The sequence below is a fragment of the Eschscholzia californica genome, unplaced genomic scaffold, assembly GCF_041429995.1.
Source record: "Eschscholzia californica isolate CP2 unplaced genomic scaffold, dmEscCali1.0.p SCAF_4, whole genome shotgun sequence".
In the NCBI taxonomy this organism is placed as follows: domain Eukaryota; kingdom Viridiplantae; phylum Streptophyta; class Magnoliopsida; order Ranunculales; family Papaveraceae; genus Eschscholzia; species Eschscholzia californica.
Genome location: NW_028238461.1, coordinates 43,425,278 through 43,449,423, shown reverse-complemented (window position 1 = coordinate 43,449,423; position 24,146 = coordinate 43,425,278). Strand labels below are relative to the sequence as shown.

Below are 24,146 nucleotides of genomic sequence, written 5' to 3'. Positions count from 1 at the left end.
GAGAAACCCTAATTAGAATTTCAGTCCAATTAGGTTTCAATAAGAGTCGCAGAAAAGATAAACACCAGACTCCCATCTGAATGGAAAAACCTTCCCATTAGGGTTTTTCCTTAATGGTATGGCCGGCCAGACTAGCCCATTAATGGGCTTGGCCTGGCTGGCCCACTCCCTTAGTATGGCCGGTTAGATCACCTCTTAAGTGGGCTTGATCTACCCGGCTCATAGTTGCCTTTTAAGCCTTTCCGAGATTCCCTTTCGAGCCCGGTTCTTTCTTTATATGTGGCACTATCATACTGGATCATATTCATCTATAGGCAAGCTCCCACTAGTCTTATTTTCTCCGTTCAAGTTACCCCTCTTATGTGTAACCCTTGTAGGATCCGATTTATGTTAGCCGCGGATTACCGAAGTGATCCGACGATCGTAAGCGGCTTCTAGCTAAGCATTATTACCCCTAATTTGATCGGACTGGATGATCTTCCGGATAAGGTGATCATCTTTATCCTATACGCCAAATTGCAGGCATTGCCATCTTGGTCGAAGGACACTCCTTCAGAAGGACATCTTCCTTCAGACCGAATGAATATATCCTTTACTAATAACCAGTCATACAATGTCTAGGTGCTCTCTGCTCATTGCTAATTGATTTTGAGTTGGATGACTGCAAACTTAACACTAGTTTCTGGTACAAAAATACGTTTTTTTCCTCTCCTTCCTATTACGGAAACCACGATCGCCAGTGGCCCTCATCACCATCATCTCTCTATTGCTTGCTTGCTCTCTCATTCTCCTTTTTTCCCCCTCTCTCCATCTCTCACTTTTGTTCTCTCTAGTCAAAGATTGGAGCTTCAACTAAAGCTTCTCATAGAGTAGGGTGAGAAAATAAACTAGAGAGAAAATGATGAAAGGAGAGAAAGAGAGAGAAGAATCAGACAATTAGTTTTCATTAGCCTGAATATGAGGTTGAAGACACCTATTTATACAACAGAGTAGAGAGAGAAAGTCGCAGCTTCAAAGCTTCTCATAGAGTAGGGTGAGAAAACAAACTAACGAAAAAATGATGAAAGGAGAGAGAGGGAGAGAAGAATCAGACAATTAGTTTTCATTAGTCTGAATATGAGGTTGAAGATACCTATTTATTCAACAGAGTAGAGAGACAAAGTTGCTAAGACAAGAGAGAGAAACGTTTGTTATAACAAACTTCTCAACTACTTTCTTAATAAACTTTTGAACCTCCCTTTATTTGTCTACACTCTACTTACATTAAGTATATTAACACTCTCTTTACACCTCACTACTTTAAACCCCCCCTCAAGCTCAAGCAGGGAACAACTTTAGCTTGAACCTTAGAAGAAGGAAGATACATCATAGAATTCAGTAAGGAGGAGAAAAGTATATTAGAGAGGCCTTTAGTAAACACATCAGCTATCTGAAATGAGGTAGGAATAAACTCCAAAGCCAACATTCCTGAAGCAACCAATAACTCTCGAACAAAATGATAATCAATTTCAATGTGCTTTGTGCGAGCATGGAACACTGGATTCACTGCTAAGTGTTTTGCCCCCATATTATCATAGAATAGCTGAAATGGAGTAGATAGAGAAACCCCCAATTCCTCATGAACATATGAAATCCATAAGAGTTCAGTCGAAGCAACAACAAGTGACTTATATTCAGCTTCACTGCTTGATCTAGTAATAGTCGGTTGTTGCTTAGAAGACTAAACAATCAGGGAAGAACAAAAAAAAAACACAGAAACCAGATGTTGATCTTCTAGAATCTGGGCAACCAGCCAATCAGAGTCACTATGTGCTTTTAAAGAAGTTAAATCCCCTGAGATAATCTGTATTCCAGCACTTAATGAACCCTTCAAATATCTGAGAATTCTCTTGGCCAATTGAAGATCACAATCAGTTGAGGAGTGCATAAATTGAGCCACATAATTCTCCCGAAATGAGATATCTGGTATAGTCAATGGTAAGATATTGAAGACCACCAACTAAGCTTCTATAGAAGGTAAGATCATCAAGAGGCTCACCATCATCAATTGAAAGCCTTTTACCATAAGGTATAGGTGTAGCACTTGGTTTACAATCCATCATATCAGCTTTGTGAAGAAGCTCTAGAGTGTATTTCTTTTGGGTCAGCAAAAGACCATTAGAAGAAGGATTCACTTCAATTCCTAAGAAGTAATGCAGTGCTCCTAGATCCTTCATAGAAAACTCAGTACTCAGTAGAGAGATCAATTGTTGAAGAAGAGAATCAGATGATCCAGTCAATTAATATCATCCACATATAATAAGAGAATCAGAGTATCTTTCCCTTTTAGAGACAAAAACATAGAATGACCTGTGGAGCTTTTCTGAAAACAATAAGAAGTAAAAAAACCTTGTAAATCAAGCTCTAGGAGTCTGTTTAAGACCATATAAAGATCTGCGCAAGTGACAAACATAAGAGGACTTATTTAAAGCCATAAATCTAGGAGGTTGCATCATAAAGACATCTTCATCCAAAATCCCATGGAGAAATGCATACATCCAACTGCTTAATATGCATCCATTTGAGACTGCCATGGTAAGAACAACTCTTATAGTAGATGACTTCACCACTGGGCTGAAGATTTCAGAGTAGTCCAACCCATCTAACTGATGAAATCCTTTAGCAACCAGTCTGGTCTTGTGTCTATCTATAGTGCCATCTGTTATGAGCTTGGTTATGAATACCCACCTACACCCTAAGATGTTCATTGAAGGAGTGGCAGGTACAAGAGACCAAGTCTCATTATGCTTAAGAGCCCGAATTTCTTCCTCCATAGCCTTACACCACTCAGGATGCTTGGAGGCTTGTTTATAATTAAGTTATTGGTTGAAAAGTAATATCCAAAAGACCCAAGTTGACATGATTCACACATTTTAATGAACTTTGAAGAGTCAAGTTGAATCAAATTTGAGCTATGAAGAGATTTCAAGACACCATGAGCAGTATGTTCAAGCCTTTGATGTCATAAGTTTGATGAACCTTTCAAAACAGACATATGTGCTTCTACTTGTGTTATTCATTTCTCAAATTCAATCGGATACAAATCATTTATCATTGGTCTTTCAGTAAGTATAACATGAGTAATCAAATCTTTAACATCATAACCCCAAGGATAAAACTGAACTGAGCAATCATTGTCTTCAGTAAACTTAGAGACTGATAAGAGATTTTTCTTCCAATCAGGAACTAATAAGATATTTTTAAGATAAAACTCATGTGAAGGAGTAATCATTTGTGCATCACCAGACCCTATAATAGGTATAGACTTACCACTACCAACTAGTATTGAATTAGAACCAAAATAGGGTTTAGAGTTGTCAATTACCTTATCATTATTGGTCATATGGCTTGGAGCTCCAGTATTAGCAAGCCAAGTATCATCTTATGTGCAATTCATGTCTCTTGAAGCAATATAACACTCTTCTAGGATAGCTAAATTGCACTCTTCATTCTTAGATTCAGAATCTTCACTAGAATTACCTTTTCCTTCTTCTGGAATTTGTAATCCAGTAAATTTTGGAGTATTGTTGTTGGTTTTTGAAGGTGTATATCCGAATTTACACTTATGAGCTTGATGGCCCCATTTGTGACAAATTCCACATGGAATACTTGAGAAATCGAAGTTTAGAGCCTTCCAATTGTGTTGATATTGAGAATTTTGATTGGGATTCTCATTATTGTGTTTTGTTTTGGTCTGAGAATTATCAGACATTTGTAGATTTATTGTTTGAGCAGGTTTATCTTGATATTGTTTTCAAGATTGGTTGTAGATCGATATATTACCAGATTGATTTTGTTCGTTATATGGATTTGGAATTTCTATTTAACACATTTTTAACATAATATGTTGTCTGATCATCTTGATCTTGTGATAGAAGCCATGTGAGGGGCCGAAATTGCGGGTCAAGAAGTCAAGAGGACCAGATTGTTGACCGGAAGTCGGACCTTCACCTTTTAATATTTTTACGGGCACCGACGATGTTTTTGGGCTTAACCTCTGACAAGAGACAAAACACACGTGACTGTGAGGTCTTTGGGGGGGACACCGAGGTGGTGCCTGCCAAAGGGACTCCGACGGTCAACTTAATAAACTTGCAAGAGAAGTAATGAATACGCGAGTGTTATCCTTGGAATGTTACCGTGGAGGAGAATGGTCAGAGTTTAGCACAGCTCAAAGAGTGGTTGGAGCTCGATCTCTATGGATATGCTAACTTGCTTGGAGAGATAGAGTATGATAGCATATGAGGTATATCCTTGAATGAGGCAGCCCTGGTGGGATTAACCTTGTTCGGGGGTATGTTTCGTAAATAAATAAAGTGGAAAGCGGTCTGACCTCGTAGATAATCACGTGGGTGAAATAAAGAAGGTCTGACCTCTAGGAGAGATAAAATAGCTTGCCTCCTTTAATCGTCAGGAGAGGGAAAGATAGGTCACCCTCATTTGATGAGTGACCGTCAGGAGAGAAAGATAGGCCGTCCTCCTCTGATGAGTGGTCATCAGGAGAGAGAAAGAAAGATCGTCCTTCTTTGATGAGTAGTCGTCTGGAGAGAGAAAGATAGGGTGCCCTCCTTTTGATCGAATAACACGAGTCGTAGGTTGTTGAGTGGATGATTGATTGATCGATCACAGAGAAAGAATAAAACGATAGTAGTAGTAGAAGTGTCGTAGACAACTAGTTGATCACTCTGTATGATTGATTGAAGTCGATGAACAAGATGAATTCTCTGATGAAGCAATTATAATTCGATGAAGCTTTGATCTAAATCGATTGAACCTAGACGCTCTAATACCATGTGAGAAAACAAACTAGAGAGAGAAAAATGATGAAAGGGGATAGAGAGAAGAATCTGACAATTAGTTTTCATTAGTCTGAATAATAAGTTGAAAAACCTAATTATACAACAGACTAGAGAGAGAGAGAGTCGTTAAGACAAGAGAGAGAAAGTTTGTTATAACAAGCTTCTCAACTGCTTTCTTAACAAACTTTTGAACATCCCTTTATTAGTTTGTACTCTGCTTACACTAAGCATATTAACACTAAGCTTATTAACACCTTTACCCCTCACTCCTTCGCAAGTAGAGACTTTAATTAGTGAAAGAAAATTAAGGTCTTTGGTATAGGGAACTTGCTTAGGTGTATTGGGACATGAATTGTAAAGGGCCTTTGGCACTTTTAGTAAGTAGACATTAACTTACAAACAAGTCCATCAAAATATTTCATATTTACTCAAAAAACCTTTTTAAATAAAAATAAGTCTTCAATTAAAAGTTTTAGAACAAAAAATATCTAACCCTAAATCCAACCCTAAATCCGTTTCTTCATCTTCTGTGGAAATCGAGTTCCCTCTCTCTCTTCCTACGAATCAGGTGAGAAACCTAATTCCTCAAAACGAATTTCTCCGAGTTTTCTTTCAAATTTCGAAACTTTCACCGTCATCACGGATATTTGGCTATATAAAACAAAACAAATGAATAATCACAAACAATCTTTGCAAAAGAAAAAAAATCGACCAACTACTAGAATTTCGACCACAGTGGTCGAAATTTGTTACATATTTCGGTACCGTAATTTTGACACTTTTCTGGTGACAAAATATAAAAACCGCAACATGTATAGTACATAATTATCAGAAACGATTAGTAACTCTGACGTCCAAAAACGTCGTTAATATAACTAAATGTGTTTTGATGTATACAATATAGTAATGTATAATCAATATGTTGATATTCTGAATCGGTAATTGAACTTGAAATGCATCAAAAAATATCTTAAAGAATAATATGAGCTTTGTTCTATGCAAAACAAGTTATGTTTAATAAATATGTTGAACTTCGGAATATGTTAGTACCTAATCGTACGGAAAAAGGTTAACAGAGATAACTGATGATGAATATGACGAAGAAAATAGAGATTAATGACATATTTTAATCATTAAAAGTTAATCAAATGCGAAAATGTGATTAAAAGGGTTTGGAAGATGATGAAAATGGTGTGGAATATTGCTTTCCGTTTTAGAGAGAGAAAACGTGAATCGAAATAACTTACCTGATGAAGGAAGACAACGAAGGAGAAAGAAATTTGATGAAGATGATAAAGGAAAACGATGAAAATGATTCTCAGTCATCTTCTCTACTCAGCTGGGATTCTTATTAGAGATGGTTTTCGTTTTAGAGAGAGAAAGTAAGATAATGGAGATTTTCCATTTTTGATGAAGATGAGGAAGGAATAAGTTGAAGATGATTCCCAGTCGTCTTCACTACTCGACTGTGAATCGTTAAAGAGATGGTTTTCGATTATGGGAAGGGTTTTGCGTTTTATAGAGAGAAAGTAGGAGAGGGTTTCAGTTATCTCTGATTGGAGAGAGAAAATCAAAGAAAGAAAAGATAAAAAGTTTGGATTGGCTTTCGAAAGAATGGATTATGACAAGGGGTATTATGATAAAATATAAATCATAGGTATTTGTGTTTTCTATGGAGATGAGAACATTTGTACTAGATTTCCATTATAATTTATATTTTGATTTAAAAACGTATATTAGTATTATGGTGGACTAAATGTGGATTTAGGTGTTACTTTTTGGACCACAAACTCAAAAATCCTAAGAAAAATGATAGAATTGGCTAGAAAGCAGACCTACCCAAACCTAAACAGAAATCAACCATCAATTGAGAGTGAAAAAGTCCATTAAGAGAGAAACATATATTTAACTCGAAAACAGAGAACGTTCATTTGTTACAAGTCTTTGAATATGACCTACCCAAACCTAAATAAAAATCAACCATCAATTGAGAGTGAAAAAGTCCATTAAGAGAGAAACAATACAAGTCTTTGAATAGGCTTCTACTTGTAGCGTCTACTAGTATCACTCTTTTAATAACCGATCATTTCAGTCCCAAGTTCCAAATGATAGATAAATAAACCATATAGTTTCTTAACCGACATCTCGACCTGTTTAAACCCTTTTAAAGCACACTAAACATTTGTTTCCTCCGTCTTGTCTTCACTTGTTACGTCACAAATACAGTGCTCCTTCGATCTAAGAGGGTCTCTGTTTTGTCCTTTGAGGCTTACCACACCATGAGGATCATTGATAAGTCATCCCAGTCTTTAGTGTTAAAAAGTTTTTTAAGAGAAACTGTATTCACCAAGAGAAGGTTGTTTCGGCGTTTTGTTTTTCTACTTGTAAGAGTAGAGAACAAGGTAAAAGAAAAGGCCAAGGAAAAGCTAACTGTTACGTGTATTTTACAAGTTTTGGCTCAAGAACATACTTTAACCGAGTGCATGAAACGATAGGTATAATGGGTGTATGCAAGAAGTGTAAAAAACATACATCTCAATTGAATGATAGCTGAACAGAATACATAATTCTACACATTCAAAATTTCCAAGATCAGAAACCTTGCTTATATATGAAACATGCATGTTCCAAGTTTTAGGGTTCTTCCATCAGTTACCAAAAATTTATCCTATTTTTCTCGGGGTATGCGCCTGAATGTTTTAAATCAAATGGACTCAAAACAAACCATTCAAACAAGTTAGACAAAAACAAACAGCAAGAAACTGACTCATCACGTCAATTCAGGCACTGAGTCTAACATTGTTGACCAACTACATTTCACATTTCACCTCACAATGTAATGTTTACTTTGAGCATATGCTAATTCTTTGATACACAAAATGAGAAGAAACAGAGAATGCTAAAGGTCAACTAATCCCAAAAGACAGAAAGATGAAATAAAACCATACTACTATGCCAATTCATAATACATACAAGTATAATAGAAACTTCAAACCATTTTATAACAAAAAGTTACTACTCAGAGCCATAATCCCAATCACCCCAATTTTCTGCATAACGTAACCTTCGATGCATCGGCAAAACCTCAGTTAGAGTGCTTACATTAGGAAAACAACTTTGATCATCTGTAGAACACAAACGTCGAGAAACACCAGTCTGGATATCGTGTTCTACCCAATCAAAATTCCATCTTTCAACCCCTGAGTATAAAATCAATCTCCGACCATCAAAGAAGATGGGTTGAATATAAACTGTACTATTCTTCTCAGTTTTTATCACATCTTTTCTTTTAATTTCCCATTTGTTGTTTTCATAATCATCGAGTACCCAAATTACTATTTCATGTTCTGGGGTAACCACAACAATGTTTACTTCATCTTCTACAACTCCAAACCAAGTTCGTGACCCTATCGGTTGACATCTAATTTCCACCATTTCCGTTACGCTCTTTGGTAATTCAATCATCCTGCTCTCTTCACTATCTGCATTGAATGCAATAATATAACCTTTGCCAGTTAACCAATGTATAACCCCTCGAAAACATACAGGATTGGACCGAATATGTACCCAGTCATTAAAGCTTATCCTCGTAGTCTTCTTCGAATCTCTCCAACGCCCTTTCTCGTGATTGTAAATTTTGAATCTAACCATTGTCTTTGTTACAACCCATTTGTTTGTTATGACCATGCAAACTACATCGTAGTGGTTATAGTAATATGGAGAGGAGGAAGTTGGCCCAAATACTAATCCGAAACAACAAGTGCTTTGTTTGAGAGGGGATGGAATAAGTTGGTTTTTCTTGGTTAAAGGGTTAAAAACGCAAATGTAATTGTAGGTTCCAAAGTCAACCAAAATAATGCCATGACAACTAGCTGAAATTTTTGGACGTAAATACTCAAATACTTGCGGTAAGCGGCCTAGAGAAATGGTGGTCTCATTGACAAGATTGGGTGAAACGCCTCGCTTAAAATAGTCGAAACTTTCACATAAGCCTAAAGAAAAGGTAGTCTCAGTAGGGAGATTGGGTGAAGAGCGAGCGAAAGTTCGGCGAAGGATTTTTCCATCAATTGAACAGTCAGAAAAAAAACTACAAGCATATCGATTGGTTTGACGACTAGTATGTTCGTTTACAAAGGAAGGATCAGAGATCAAGGATTGCCATCTTTTGCTTAGAAGTTTAAATCCAGTTACGGATTTTGCAGGCAGACGTATTAGAATTTCACGAACGAGATAGTCATCAAGCTTGTTTGCAATTGTTGTAGGCCTAGAGTGATCTGCTTACAGAGAGGAGAGATAGAAACTTAGAAGCCATCTCTCTAACACACACCATTGTTTATCTCAATATAACAATTTTCTGAGTCAACAAACTTACAAAAACACTTTAAGATATCTAGGGTTATCGGATTGGTACAGAAGCTAAAAAGTATCCCAAATGAGTATATGAATCATGAATTAATGTCAATCTAAAACATATTTTAACCCTAGACAAATTGAGGATTCATCAAATCACTATCCTGAACAACCCAATCAGCCTAATTCACTTTAATCAAAAGAGATGAGAGTTCGATGTTGGAATACAAAAACCCTAGAGAGAGAGAGAGTGACGAGTACCTGTTTTGGGTTTGACGGACCTACTGCTGTGGTAACTAGTGGTCCGTTTCAAGGTCATTCTTCCGTCTGAAACTGCTGAAGGTGCTTGGTGATCCCGGGGAAGAAGATGCGTTGACGGGAAAACAGGACAGTCGGAATCCCCCATTTGCTTCTAAGTAAGTTGGTCTACTCTCTCTAAAATAGTTCCAATGTCTCAACATTAAGTCCTGAACATTTGAATTGTCTCCCATAGGCCATAGGACATTCTTTTCATGTCTTTGACACTTTAATATCTATTGAGAAAATGTCTAGAAATATTTTATTAGTGAAAGTCGTGAATGTCTATTGACAAAATGTCATGTAAAATATCTGTAGATGTCTGGGAAAGTCTACAAATATCTTTATCTAGTACCCCTACAATTTCAATGGTGGATCTTTAGGGCATAAACAAAAGGCTTTGCATAAAAACTAAAACGAACCACGATCCACTTGCGGGACATATTTATTTTTTAGTCTAAAAGTTTACGTGATTGAATTTCACTCCCTAATCTTCATCTATTCTCTCGCTTTTTCTTTCCCATCATTTTCTATTTGACTTTATGTTGCTCATTTTTGCTCACGGTCATTCTTTTTTTTTTCTCTCTCTTGGAAATGACTCCTCTAGGCCATCTGACTGATAAATCCTCTAATTTGTGGTGATTCCTCCAGAACATTAAGGGTTCCAAGGGACAAAATAAAACTCTTCACTTCACCGATTTCGATCTTCTTCTTCACATTATATGGAAAGAAGATCCAAAGTAATATTCACTTTTGATCTTCTTTAGCACTTCAAGTCCAATAGCCCAACCACGAAATCCGACCTTACGAAGGGGGTTTCGCTGAAGGGAACACTTCCCTTCGCCAGAACTGTGAGGAAAAAAATAGAGTGAGAGGAAAAGGTGAGAGTGAGAGATAGAGAGAAGGGGGCAGAGAGAGAGAGGGAGACATAGTCACAATGAGAAAGAATATTTGAGGTACAGAGAAAGGTGTAATGAAAGACAGAAACAACAGGAGATAGAAAACGATAAGATACGCAAAAGAGATGAAGAGAGAAGGACAAAGTTCAATCAAGTGAACTTATTGGGCTACAAAACAAATGTACCCCTAGGTCAACTTGATTGACTGGGTCTTTATGGCTCATATGCTTTTCTTTAGGAGGTTTTATAGGCGATGCTCAAACTTGTTAAATGCAAGCTTCCTAAAGACAATTCCTAAAAATGGTTAAAAGCAATGTATACAAAGGAGACAATGCCGCAACTAATGTTTGACCTAATGGCACAATTAACGACGTTAGGTCGTCAGTGGCCAGAGATTGCCGAGCGGGGACCTTGATAAAAGAAAATAAAAAATAAAAAATCTTTTTCATCCTCCTTCTTCCTCTTTCCTTGTTCTTATTCCTTCTTTTATGGAGAAAGAAAATTAATAACCATGGAGAACAAAAAAGGTATGTTGTTCAACAAGCCCCCTAACTTAGAAGACAAAACTGAGAAGAAGAATTTGATAAAGATTCAGTGAGATTTCATGAAAAAGTGAAGGTTTTTAGGTATATTTATACATGGATGATCTCTTCTTCTACTTCGTTCTTTTTCTTTCTTTCCCCAATTCTATCTTTGATGATATTAGGGTTTATTCAGATTGCAGATTTAGGGCTTAAGTGTTGATGACGATGATGATTTTAGGGTTTCAATCCGATCATTTTATTAGGTTCTTTGATGTTCGTTTATGTTAGATTTAATTTGGGTTATTTAGATATTGACCCCCAGTTATTTAGCGATATTGGACTACGCCCCCAAAATAAAAGTATGTATTGCGTTGACCCCCATTTTCTATTTTTCCGTTAAATATCAGTTAAGTGGTTTACATACCAACCACATGCATGCCTTATGACAAAATATCCTTCATAAAATAGTTAGGTTATTTATCCCCCAACTATTTACACATATTAGGACTACAACCCCAAAACAAAAATATGTTTAGGGAGACCCTCATTCTTGGTTTTTTCGTCAAATACCAATTAAATAGTTAGTATGTATTCCTCTTATATTTATAGGTCTTCAGATATGATGGAAAATTCATCATAATCTGACAGCATAAGAATCTAAGATCTCAAATTAATTGCGTTATCTACAGAAAGTGATTAATTGGTCCATGAATTCGAAGTTAGTCCAAGAACCCAATCCGAATAAGCGAAAAATATCAAAGAAAATATGTCACCCGTCGTTCGATATGGGTTCGACCCGTCTGGCTAGATATATTAGATAGGCTATCAATTGGAAATCTATAAAAAAAAGGCTTATATCCCCAGTACTATTTGGTCGTCCATTAATTTTGGTTGATTAAACAGATTAAAAAAGATCTCAGATATATAATTGTTAGATACATAGTCTAATCCTTTGTTAGTCTTTAGTTTGTTGCTTATAATATAAAAAATTCATGCATGTGGTTGGCACGCGAACCACTTTACTGATGTTTGATGAAAAAATTGAGAGTGAAAGTCAACTAAAGACATATTTTCATTTTGGGAGTGTAGTCCTAAAATTGCTAAATAATTGGGTGTCAATGTCTAAGTAAACTTAAATATCCCGTGAAGGGTATTTTTGTCATAACTCACACATGTGGTTGGCACGTAAACCACTTAACTGATATTTAACGAAAAAAATTCAGAATGAGAGTCAACGCCATACATATTTTGGTTTTGAGAGTGTAGTCCTAACATCGTTAAATAGTTGGGGGTCAATGTCTAAATATCAATACTTGTTGCTAGCATGTGTTATTTTTACTGGAATGAAGATAAAAATAATTGTCGGTTCGGGGCGGGGTTGGGCAATAAAACCCGCCCCACCCCGATTAAATATGTATATTATATGTTTCTAAAGTTTTTATCTTATATTATCGATTTAATTATTTTATATTTTATATTATGTAATTGGTTGTAGTCTTTATAGTTGATAAAATTATACCCCTATAAAATTTTGTTTTTATTATTTAGATTAAAATAACTTATTTAAAATTAAAATACTAAATTTACGGTTGAGTCCGGTTAAACGGGGCGGCTGGCCGGTAATGGTTAAGCAACTTCTAATCGGGTCGGGTATGGTAATTATATACCCATCTCGATTAACTATTGGGACGGGTCTGGGAAAACCCGTTTAGTAACGGAGCGGACTTGGAAAAGTCCCAAACCCTCCCCGTTGACATCCCTACTCTCTCTACTCTCTCTCTCTAACTCTCCGGCAAAAAGGAGCCCATTCGTCGGAGGATTTAGAGAGAGAGAGAGAGTAGAGAGAAAGGGAGAAGAGAAGAGGAGAAGGAAGAAAAAAAAGATGAAGAGAAAAAAAAAAATTTAAGTCGTCGGCTAGAGATCATCGACCGACGACAGTTTCCCAGAAGAAAAAGAAAAAGAAAGAGGTGGGTGATAGACACCTTCAAGTTTGGCATTACCTTTGACCATACTTGTTCAGTTTGTTTTGACCCACTCATATGTGAAAAATACATTGTCTTACAAGTTTGTGAATTGCCCTTTGTTATTTTTTTTTTTTTTTCCAAATTGACTGCCATCTGGGATCGTCATTACATTGCCACCCTTAGTGTATGTCTAAAAAGTGGCACCCCGGGTTAAATCCCATGGCGAGTGGCGACTCATATTGTCAAATTTGTATTTCCAAATTTTCCCTTTCTATAATGACTTCTACGTTTTCATGAACCGTTAGGTGAAGGTGTCTTTGAGTCATTGAGATAAAGGATCTAGGTAGACCAATTAGATGTCCTTCTAGATCTTGTAAGACACGTTGAAGATGTTATTTACTACTTCATAAACACAATTATAATGTCTGTTCAACAAAAAAAAAAAAAAAACTAATTTTACATGTCATACACTAATATAATGTTACTTTGAGCATACCAAAAGTTGTAGATACTCGGAACGAAGTAGAAAATGTCTTACGATTCAAGAAGCTTATTTTCAGGAGATTAACCGACCGTCATCGTCAAGCTTAAAGAAAGTTGTAGATACTCGGAACAAAGTAGAAAGTTGTAGATACTCGGAACAAAGTAGAAAACTAGTGCACTACTACTCTGAAACGCCAAAGGTAAGCCTAAAGAAATGGTCTCACTAAGGAATTGGTTGAAGAGCGACAAAAAAACTGTCCAGTGATACTTCCATGAGTTCCATCAGTTGAACAATCGAGAAAAAAACTACAAGCATCTCAATTAGTTTGACAACTAGTATGTTTATTCATAAAGAAAGATCAGAGATCAAGGAATACCATCTTGTGTTGATAACTTTAAATTGAGCTATGGCTTTTTGCAGGCAGACGTATTAGAATTTCACCTATAGGAGATTGTCGTCAAGCTGATCCGCGGTTGTAGTTGGCATACAGTAATCTGCTCACAATTAAAGAGGAGAGACAGAACGAGAGAAACTTAAGAACCATCTCTCTAACACACAACACTGTTAAACTCATTATCAAACACTACTAGTCAGTTCAGAGGAGACTAAAGACCATATTAATGGCCATATCTGGGGCACTGAGATGGAATTTGGTGCACTTTCGGGGTAATCGAAATCGAAGGGAACTAATGGGACATAAACACTTGTTATATGTATAAGTTTAAGATCCATTCATCTTAGCAGGTATCTACTACTCTTTGGTGAAATACCTAGGGAGTTAACAGGTTTCTGCTACGTTTTGGTGGGGTTCAAAATCGTCATCAGTATGCACAATGAGAAGAATAAAAATAATATAAAGGTTACCGGACTGATCTAGAAGCTAAGAAAAGCAGATATTCTGCGAGTCCGATATTTTTTTCGTTGAACAGATTGAGGATCTCCTCGGGTATGGTACAGTGGTAGTATTACTCGAGGTAGAGATAGTATGAAGGTGTGCGGTGAAAATTTACCCATGTTATCCTCTTTTGAAGCCCACTCCCCGTTGTTATTTTTGATAGAGTGGATTCTATTTTTCCAATTTCTGTTCATTGTCGGAGAGTGGAAATATCTGGTATTCTATCACCTAAAGGGATGAAAGAATTTATGGACATTGTTTTCCCTAGCATTTCATATTGCCTATATAATCCTTCGAGTTGATTATTGAAGGCTACATACTGATCTTTGTGCGCAGGCTGCTGGAATAGCTTCAGAGTCATCGACATCTGGGAATTGATGTTACCAAAGACCAGTTTGTTCCATTGAGCTTGGTTTATACCTAATCTAGTCAGCTTCAGTTGAACATGGGTTTACTACTGTTGGTGTTGCTAACTGACCAACAATTGGCGATAAAATTATGACATTCAAGGTGCATCCAAGTGCGCAGGAATTTGAATGGTTTTTTGGACTTAGAACTGGGATGGGTGGTTGTGAGCAGAATAAGAATGTGGTCCGAACCCACTCCATCTGAATGAGTAATACGTGTGTTGGGAAAATGGGTTAGCCAATCGTTATTAGCTAAGGCTCTATTTAGCCTCTCTTGAATGAGGTTACCTTAAATTGCTTGTTAGACCAGGTGTATGACGAACCAGAACAACCTAAATCTGTAAGATTCATATTATTTGTCATGGTTAGGATTTTAGAAGAGAGCGATGAAAGACCATCTCCTACCTCCTAGCTTCTCACTCGGGTGAAAAATACAGTTAAGGTCGCCCTTTATATATGGTCCAGAACGTCGGAACAGTTTTACTAAGCGACTCTAGCCGTTTCCAAGGCGGAGTTTGGTACACAGGCACCCACCGTAAACATGAAATTATGATTAGTATTGTTAAGATGTCCATAAGTGTGAATAATGTTGTTATCCGAGTAAATAATATCCAACCTAATATTACAATTCCAAAATAGGGCTGACCCCCCAACCTTGTTATTGGGTTCAACAGTATGAAGGTTAAAGTCCTTGCTACGGAGCGGTATTTTTTATTGAAACTTTTAATGCTTTTCGTCTCCGAAAGCAATATTAAATTCAGATTATGGTATGCGATTAGTGTTACAAAGTGTTTGCGGTTAATGTAGTTGCTGCACCCTCTCATGTTCCAGGATAGGATCGTGATGTGAAAGATATGGTGAAGATTTGTGTCCAAATGAAAGAGAATGACACCACGAAGGGACACAATGTACAGAAGCAAAGAAGCATTGGCCAGGAAATCAGCAAGCTAAAGGCAATAGATACCCGAACTTAAGGCTAGTTCCTGCCTACTCACCCAAATAAAGGAAAACAGTAAGTACCAGCAAATGGAGAACCCAGCTAAGATACCTAAATTTAAATGAGAAGGTTAAAAAACTAAGAGCTAGGATGCAAACAAACTAAGAGCTAAGATAGATATAACAAGCAAACAAAAAGTTTATAAGATGTACAGCTAGAAATGCAGTTAAAGGACACAACTAGTTAAATGAAATTAGAAACTAGTTCAAGCAATAAGTATTATCAAATGAGATTGCACATAACTTACTTACTAAACAGAGGTTAAGAAAGACAGAACCAATGATATTTGCTAACACAAATCCCAACAGGAGAACAAAACAAAAGTGCTCTGAGCTATAGAGCTATGCTGCAAAATAAACCCTATCGAAAGCTAGCTTGAATTGGACTAAGAAGTTCACACCATATACTCAAACTTAAGTATCAACAAATAAGCTAGTTCTATTCACCCAAAAGAGACAAAAGTAAAGGCGATGCAATTCATAATACATCTAAATACCATAGAAACTTTAACTTACTACTCAGGTTTAGTAAATTTCATCCCAACTTTCATAATAAGGATTCTTCGGTTGCTGCCCTAAAATCTCAGTTAGAGTACCGATATGGGGAAAACAGCTTCGACCATCTGCAGAACATAAAATTCGAGAAACACCAGTTAGGATATTGTGTTCTTGCCAATCAAAGCTCCATTTACCAGCGCTTGCAGAAGTGCAGACGTATAAAATCAATCTCTCACCATCAAAGAAAATGGGTTGCATATAAACTGTATGATTCCTCTCAGTTTTTATCACATGCTTCCTCTTACTTATCCACTTGTTGTTTTCATAATCATCAAGTACCCAAATTACTATTTCGTGTTCTGGGGTAACCACAACAATATTAAGTTCATCTTCAACAACTCCAAGCAAAGTACGTGATTTTATTGGTGTAAATCTAATTATGACCATCTCAGCTACACTCTTTGGTATTTCAAACATCCTGCTCTCTTCTTTATCTGAATTGAATGCAATAATATATCCCTCGATAGTTAACCAATGTATAATCCCTCGGAAACAAACGGGAGCTGAATTTATGTATACCCGGTCAGTAAAGTTTATCCTCGTAGTCTTTTTCGAATCTCTCCAACGACCTTTCTCCGGATTGAAAATCTTGAATTTAATCGTCGCCTTTGCTATGACCAAGCAAACTACACTGTAGTGGTTATAGTAATATGGAGAAGAGGAAGTTGGCCCAAATACTAATCCAAAATGACAAGTGGTTTGTTTGAGAGGAGATGGAGTAAGTTGTTTTTTCTTGGTTAAAGGGTTATAAATGCAAATGTAGTTGTGGCTTCGAAGCAAAACCAAGAGAATGCCATGATAGCTAGCTAAAATTTCTGCGCTGTCACTTGTAAATGCAAAAGGCAAGTCTAAAGAAATGGTGGTCTTGCTAAGGAGATGAGGTGACGAGCGACCAAAAGTTCGTTGAACGATACTTTCATCAGTTGAACAGTCGGAAAAAAAACTACAAGCATCTCGATTTGTTTGACGACTAGTGTGTTTATCTAAAAAGAAAGGATCAGATATCAAGGAGTACCATCTTGTGTTCATAACTTTCAACTGAACTACCGTTTTTGCAGGCAAACGTATTAGAATTTCACGGAGGAGATTGTCATCAAGCTTGTCCACACCCGTTGTTGGCATACAATCATCTGCCCACAAAGAGAAGAGATAAGAAGAAATCTTAAAACCCTCCTCGCTAAGGCGCAATGCTGTTAGTCTCATTATGGAATACTAGTCAGTCCAAAGGAGACTACAAACTACACTCTGGCCAAGCTTTGCGCCGGAATGGATTGTGATTATCAAGAATCCCATTCCATAATGGTGTTTGGTGTGGGGAAATGAATCAAGAATCATATTGTCGGGGGTAAGTTAGAAGCAAGGAAAATTAGTCGAGGAGACGCAACTAATATATTTATAAATAAAAGTTTAAGATCAATATAACAATTTGTGACTCAACAAACTTAGAAATACAATTTTTTCTTTTAGGTCATGATAGTACCCAATGATTTACTTGGAAAATGGTAAACTCTGTTAACTCAGTGAGTTACCCAGCCAGGGATGAGTTAAACAAATAGGCATCATGTACTATACTATTTGGTGGTTTTCAAAATCATCATCAATATACACATTCACAAAGAAATAATAAAGGTCATAAGATATCTAGGGTTATTGGATTGATAGAGAAGCTAAAAAGTATGCCAAATGAGTGTATGAATCATGTATGAAAGTCATTCTAAAACATATTTTAACCCTAGACAAATTGAATATTCATCAAATCACTATACTGAACAACCTAATTGCCCTAATGCACTTTAACCAAAAGAGATGAGAGTTAAATGTTGGAATATAAAAACCCTAGAGAGAGATAGAGAGAGAATGATGAGTACCCCTTTTGGTTTTCACGGTCCTACTGCTCTGGTAACTAGTGTTGCGTTTCAAGGTCATTCTTCCGCCGGAAACTGGTGACGTTGCTTGGTTTGGCGGGAAAATGGAAGAGTCGCAATCCTCCCCCATTTTTGGTTCTAAAATTTGGTTGAGGCTGTCTAAAATGTTTTCTCAAGGAGTGGTGGATATTCCTTCATCAAAAAAAAAAAAGGAATGGTGGATATGGACATTTTTTTTTTTGAAACGGTACACTGAGAGGGAGCTCAGACTCGAAACACAAAGAGAAAGAATACAAAACCTCTAACTTCTTAAATATGATCTACCCGATCTATCATCTTCAATGATATTCATTAGTTATGATGGAAACTCCGATAAAGAAATTTCTAGCAAAGGTAGATCAGTCTGCCAACTAGCTAGATAATCAGCCGCCCTATTCGCCTCTCTATAAGTATGTTCGATGTTAAAGTATTCAAAAAACTCCTTGGGTTGAGAAATACTTCTCCATATTCTCCAACAGTGCCATGGAGGGTGAGAATTAGTAGAGTTGAAGTACGAAACTATCGTCTTTGAGTCCGATCTCACCTGAATTCGTCGTTCATTCATCGAGCATGTTAATTTCAGCCCTGCTTCAATGCCTTGCAGCTCATGCAACGTGATCGTCCCCGGAGTTACCACCCCCGCAACTGTACCTCTAACATTACCCCGATGGTCCCTGATCAAAGCTCCAAAACCTGCCCTATCCGTTCGTAAGGAGCCATCTGCATTAATCATCATAAATCCCGGCATCGGCGGCTCCCATTTGCATATAATGCTGTTGGACTGAGTATATGAGGCCGATATGCCAACCCTGTCAAAGAACCCCCTATTTTCTATAGTGTCTTCCACAACCAAATTCATACAAGTTGCTTTCATTCTCACTTCATTTTTTATGCTCCATGTAAGTACTTCAATAATTTTAGATTTACCTCTGAATATTCTAGCATTTCTTTCGCCCCATATGTGATAGAAATATGCTCCAAGTATGATCTTCTTGATAGCATTCGTCTTTGACGATCCTCCCCAATTTTTTGTATACCAGTCGATCTCATCCTCCCACGTGTTGAGAGTTGGTTTCTGAATTCCCATATATTCTAAAAGTCGTTGCCATATTGCCAAAGAGTAGGGGCACCTGAAAAAGAGATGAAAGTCTTCCTCCGTCGCACTATTACAAAGCACACAACTAGTATCGATATTCACCCCCCATCGTGCAAGTTTAGCCTTTGTTTTCAATCTTCTAAAAAGTGTAAGCCATCCTAGCATAGCATGTCGAGGAATGGCATCTTTAAACCATATCAGATGAACCCAATTAAGGGGATTTGACCTCGACCTCAGTGCATTATATGTATCCTTCATAGTGTATACCCCATCACGGTTGCATTTCCAAATCAACTTGTCTCTTTCATTGACATCAATATGGACATCTTTGAGGAGATTTGTTATTTCACCTAAGCTGCTATGGAGGTGTGTTGATATATGCCATTCACCATCCCTTATGCATGAGCTGACCTTTGCATTAAAATTGAGGATGTGGTCTTCAGATAATGAGGTAGGAAATAGGCTAGTTAGTCTTCCCAACGGGTGCCAATCATCATTCCAGAAATTGGTATCCTCTCCATCACCCACCATATGAAATAGTTGCTCCTTTGCCATTTCCCTAGCTGCTAAAATATTTCTCCAACACCATGATGCGTCTTGAGGGATTTGAAGAGCCCAAAAGTCACGTCCTTTTATGAGATTATTTCTAACCCACTGTGCCCATAAAGTTTGTTTGTCGCTTATGATATTCCAAATATATCGCATTGTAGCTGCTTTGTTTGTACATTGAATATCACGGACATCCAATCCTCCTTCCTTGAAGGGCATACAAATTTGATGCCAAGCTACCATTGCCTGCTATGATGCTACATCTTGCCCAGACCATAGAAATTTAATAAATATGGACTCTATTTCATGATGAACTCGGCTAGGTAAACTGAAACAAGTTATCCAGAAAGTAATCATGCCAATCAATACCGCCTTGATAAGTAAGATTCGACCTGTATAAGAAAGGAAGCGAGCTTTCCACGATTTGACTCTATTAGTGATATGATTCAATAGAGGTACACAGTCAGAATATGATAATCTGCTGGATATAAGAGGTAGCCCTAAATATTTCATAGGCAAATCACCTTGTTCAAACGGAATAATAGCATGAATGTGGTTTCTCATAGCTGCATTTACACCTGCAGTGAAGAGAGTACTCTTTTGATGATTTACCTGCAAACCTGTACAGATGGAGAATGCCGAAAGTACCTCCATCAATCCCACTGCTGAATTAGCATCTCCTTTGATGAAGACTAACATGTCATCAGCGAAAGATAAATGAGTTATTTTTGGATCTTTGCATCGAGGATGGAGACTAATATTACCCAATTGTACCTGCTTCTTGATCAAACAGTTAAAGAGTTCCATCATAATGACAAACAAATAAGGAGATAGAGGGCAACCTTGACGTATTCCTCTTTTACCTTCAAAGTATCCTCTTGGTTGTCCATTTATCATGATAGAGAAACGGGAGGTGGTAACACATAATTTAACCCATTCTATAAACTGTTCCGGGAAGTTTAATTTAGTCATCCAGTGAAAAAGTGCTTCCCACCGGACCATATCATAGGCTTTACGCAGGTCGATCTTTATAGCACACCGTGGTGATCCCTTATCCCTGTGATAGTTTCGGACAAGCTCATGAGCGAGCATAATATTATCTTGAATTGTACGGCCAGAGACAAATGCAGATTGACAAGGACTAACTAGCTTCATACACACTTCTTTGAGCCGACTCATAAGAATTTTGGTAACGCACTTATAGAAGACATTTAGACACGCAATCGATCGATAGTCAGAGAAAGAAGAAGCATTTTCTACCTTAGGGATGAGGGTAACTAATGTTGAGTTCATCTCTCGCAAGAGCTTCATCTTCTTGAAGAAATTTGTAACAGCCCCCACGAAAACATCACCTACAACATACCAATACTTCTTGAAGAAAAGAGAGGAAAAGCCATCTGGGCCGAATGCCTTATCCGAGCCAATAGTTGAAAGAGCCATAACTATTTCATCTCTTGTGACCTCCCTTACAAGATCAATGCCCTCCGCTGTACTGAGACTATGCTCCGGCTGAATATTTTCAATTAAGGAAGGATCATACTCTTCATTCTCTGTAGTGCCAAATATTTGTGTAAAATACTTTACACTTTCTAGTGCAATATCATCCTCATCTTCCAACATGACCCCTTCCTGATTTGTGATAGTTACTATGGTGTTCCTTGCTTGTCTCTCTTTGATGGTATGGTGGAAAAATTTTGTGTTCTTGTCTCCTTGCTCCAACCACTTGACCTTTGCTCGTTGTTTAAGATTTGTCTCTTCAGCTCTAGCAAGCCGAGAGTAATTTTCAACTGCTAGCTTTTTTTAACTCACCAGATTGATCGGATATGGGTACACCAACATTTGGTTTTGGATGTTTTCTAAGTGGTCTTCTGCTTGAGTTAGTTGTGCTGAGATATTGAGATTTCGGGTTGATTTCCATTCACAAATTGCCTCTTTGACGTTCTTTAACTTTCCTCTTAATATAAACATGGGGTTGCCATTTACTCGCAAATCCCAGGCTTGCTTAACAATCTCTTCAAACCCAGGCTCATCTATCCACCAATTGAAAAATTTGAATGGCTTTGGTTTCCCTCCTACCTCTTCTCCCGCAGATAACACGCAAGGTGAGTGGTCAGACACACCCTGCAATAGGAAATTTGTTTTAGTATGAGCAAACATATCAAACCATTCAATATTGAGCAAAACACGATCCAATTTCTCTGCAATTTGGTTAGTCCCTTCTTGTTTGTTTGTCCAGGTGAGTAGGCATCCTGTAAACGGACAATCAAACAAGTTTGAGTCACGAACACAATGAAGAAAATCAGCAAAGTGATGCGGTCTAATTTCTTCTCCTCCCACCTTTTCATGGGAGTTCAAGATAGAGTTAAAATCTCCCAACAAAGTCCATGGGAATATATTTGTTATTGCAAAGTTCATGATAGTCCTCCATAGGCTTCTTCTTTCATCTGAGTTAGAGCTCCCATAGATAATACTAATTACAAACTGTCCTTTTCTTGGCAGGTTAGCCAAGAGAAAAATTGATTGATCCGTACTAAACAAATGTTGCACCGAATCAACAAAGGGTCCCAAGTTACCCAGATACGACCTCTTGTATGGTGTTCATAGTTATCTAGCCAAGCCCACCCTTGTTTAATTCGACTACGAATAGTATCACGATTTTGAATACGAACTCTAGTTTCCACCAACCTAAGGAGACATAACTTATTTTTAGCAATAAGGTTTCGAACCGCTCCATGCTTTGCAGGATCATTTAGACCCCTAACATTCCAACAACCTAACTTAATCATCTTGAGATGATCGGTCATAAGGTTTCCGCGTCCTTGCGGCACGCTTGAGATCAGTATTCTTCCTTGTAGTACTCTTATAACTGTAACCGAGTGGGAGAATAACGACCTCTGCACCCTTGTCTATGCCTGGTTTTAGAGTTTCCGTCCCTTCAGTTTGGCCATCTGGTTTCCGAGTCTTCATTAATTTGGATGGTACAATCATGTCCTTACCATCTACTTGTTTAGTGTTGATATCCTTCTCAACTATCATTTCACGTCCACAATTTGGTATTTCACTTCTGTCTTGAGCCTCAGTAGACTGATTAATGCATTTTAGTGGGGATGCAGCACCCTTATCTCTGTTTAGTTCCATAACTGACGTCTCTTCAACCTCTACATCCATTAAAGATAAAATTTGGAAAGGGTTGTGATCTTTGATCTCACCTGTACCATTTTTGCATGACACATTCCCCACTAACTGACTTGGTTTGTTACCTCTTACTTCGATCGATGAGCTACTTTTTGGCTTTGTTTTGTCGTTTATCACCTTCGTGTTGGTATTGTCCTTGCCAGGAAGACCCCCTACTTGGTGGGGTTGTTTTACTTGCACTATTGCATCCTTAACCACTCTTTTGATATAGTTTTGTGTATTGTGACCAAAAACATGACATTCCGAACAACGAGGAGGTCGCCATTGGTATTCAACCGGAATTTCAATGGTATGAGTATCATCCATTTGGATGATTATAGTATTTTCTAGAGGGTCGTTAATAGAGACTTCAACACATACTCTCGCAAAATTCATACGAGCCCCTTTTGCTGTCTGAGCGTCCATCATAATCGGTTTACCAATTACACTAGCAATTCTACCCAGCCCTTTTGAATTCCACATGTGCAATGGGACTTTCTTAAGGTGAATCCAAATTGGTATGGTTTTCAAATCCGTTATTTCATTTTCAACAAAAGGTTTCCACGGGCGCACAATAAACAGTCGCTTCGCTATGTGTATCGGTCCTACATCCATGGCAACATTTCGATCTTCTTCATTGCTGAATCGGAGGACAAATGTGGATTCGCCATGAATGGTTATGGTGAGCTCTCCTTTAGGTTTCCAAAGGCTTATTAGTCTTTCTTTTACCAAAGGGAATGGCAGTCTACGACCCACAAAAGACCCAATAAGTAGACTCTCACAGGCCTTGATGTCTGGAGCAAATTCTTCTGCAGTAATTTTTGCTATCTTTTTCCCATTCACAGAAGATGGAGGAGTGAAATTTAACATAGTTGTTTGGTTAACTCGTGTTGGATTAGCAAATAACCTAGCCCAGTTTGGTTTGGATCCCAAAAATCGAGTTTGGTCGTCTTCTTGTGCATTGGTGTTTGTATTCGAGACACCTTGGGCGTAAGATCCAAGATGTTGGGGGTTTTCATGTGGAGACTACTGAAGAGGGGAACTGATGTTCGGTAGGGTAGCTTCAACAGGAGATGGGGGGCCTACCGCATGGGGAGGATGAGTATTCAGCAGGGATGAAGAGTGCACATGATTCATGATTCCGGAGGAGAGGATATCTCCTCTAGCGATTTGGCGCCGGCACAGGCACGAACTTGGAGGAGGATGAAACT

General features: G+C 37.7%; 3 protein-coding genes and 1 long non-coding RNA gene across 4 annotated transcripts; 1 reads left to right on the top strand and 3 right to left on the bottom strand.

Annotated features, from left to right (window-relative positions):
- Window positions 1-7,629: 7,629 nt before the first annotated feature.
- Window positions 7,630-9,719, bottom strand: LOC147544910 (F-box protein At5g49610-like). Its single transcript, XM_086673922.1, has 2 exons — window positions 9,450-9,719; window positions 7,630-9,112 (listed from the first exon to the last, which is right to left on the bottom strand). Exons 1-2 carry the CDS (start codon window positions 9,592-9,594, stop codon window positions 7,854-7,856), a joined length of 1,404 nt encoding a protein of 467 aa, XP_086530048.1. The 5' UTR covers window positions 9,595-9,719; the 3' UTR covers window positions 7,630-7,853.
- A 1,062-nt stretch (window positions 9,720-10,781) lies between these two features.
- LOC147544909 (uncharacterized) lies at window positions 10,782-14,961 on the top strand. The gene is made up of 2 exons (XR_015239872.1): window positions 10,782-11,010; window positions 13,777-14,961. It is a non-coding gene; the product is annotated as an uncharacterized LOC147544909 (long non-coding RNA).
- Window positions 14,962-15,916: 955 nt separating this feature from the next.
- On the bottom strand, window positions 15,917-18,312 carry LOC147544908 (F-box protein At1g20360-like). The gene is made up of 2 exons (XM_086673921.1): window positions 18,081-18,312; window positions 15,917-17,342 (listed from the first exon to the last, which is right to left on the bottom strand). The coding sequence occupies exons 1-2, from the start codon at window positions 18,205-18,207 to the stop codon at window positions 16,180-16,182; spliced, it is 1,290 nt and encodes a 429-aa protein (XP_086530047.1). The 5' UTR covers window positions 18,208-18,312; the 3' UTR covers window positions 15,917-16,179.
- Window positions 18,313-20,010: 1,698 nt separating this feature from the next.
- On the bottom strand, window positions 20,011-23,805 carry LOC147544907 (uncharacterized). Its single transcript, XM_086635771.1, has 3 exons — window positions 22,758-23,805; window positions 21,691-22,010; window positions 20,011-21,555 (listed from the first exon to the last, which is right to left on the bottom strand). The coding sequence occupies exons 1-3, from the start codon at window positions 23,803-23,805 to the stop codon at window positions 20,011-20,013; spliced, it is 2,913 nt and encodes a 970-aa protein (XP_086491897.1).
- Window positions 23,806-24,146: the final 341 nt, after the last annotated feature.

Bases quoted from the DNA above. Each gene is read 5' to 3' on its own strand.
- LOC147544910 (XM_086673922.1), bottom strand. From the start codon at position 9,594: ATGGGGGATTCCGACTGTCCTGTTTTCCCGTCAACGCATCTTCTTCCC. The intron at 9,113-9,449 runs GTACTCGTCACT...CTCTGTAAGCAG, and splicing joins GTCCGTCAAACCCAAAACAG to ATCACTCTAGGCCTACAACA.
- LOC147544908 (XM_086673921.1), bottom strand. From the start codon at position 18,207: ATGGGGGAGGATTGCGACTCTTCCATTTTCCCGCCAAACCAAGCAACG. The intron at 17,343-18,080 runs GTACTCATCATT...CTTTGTGGGCAG, and splicing joins GACCGTGAAAACCAAAAGGG to ATGATTGTATGCCAACAACG.
- LOC147544907 (XM_086635771.1), bottom strand. From the start codon at position 23,805: ATGTTAAATTTCACTCCTCCATCTTCTGTGAATGGGAAAAAGATAGCA. The intron at 22,011-22,757 runs GTAAGGACATGA...GTCCGTTTACAG, and splicing joins CAACACTAAACAAGTAGATG to GATGCCTACTCACCTGGACA. The intron at 21,556-21,690 runs GCAATTTGTGAA...AGTTAAAAAAAG, and splicing joins AGTTAAAGAACGTCAAAGAG to CTAGCAGTTGAAAATTACTC.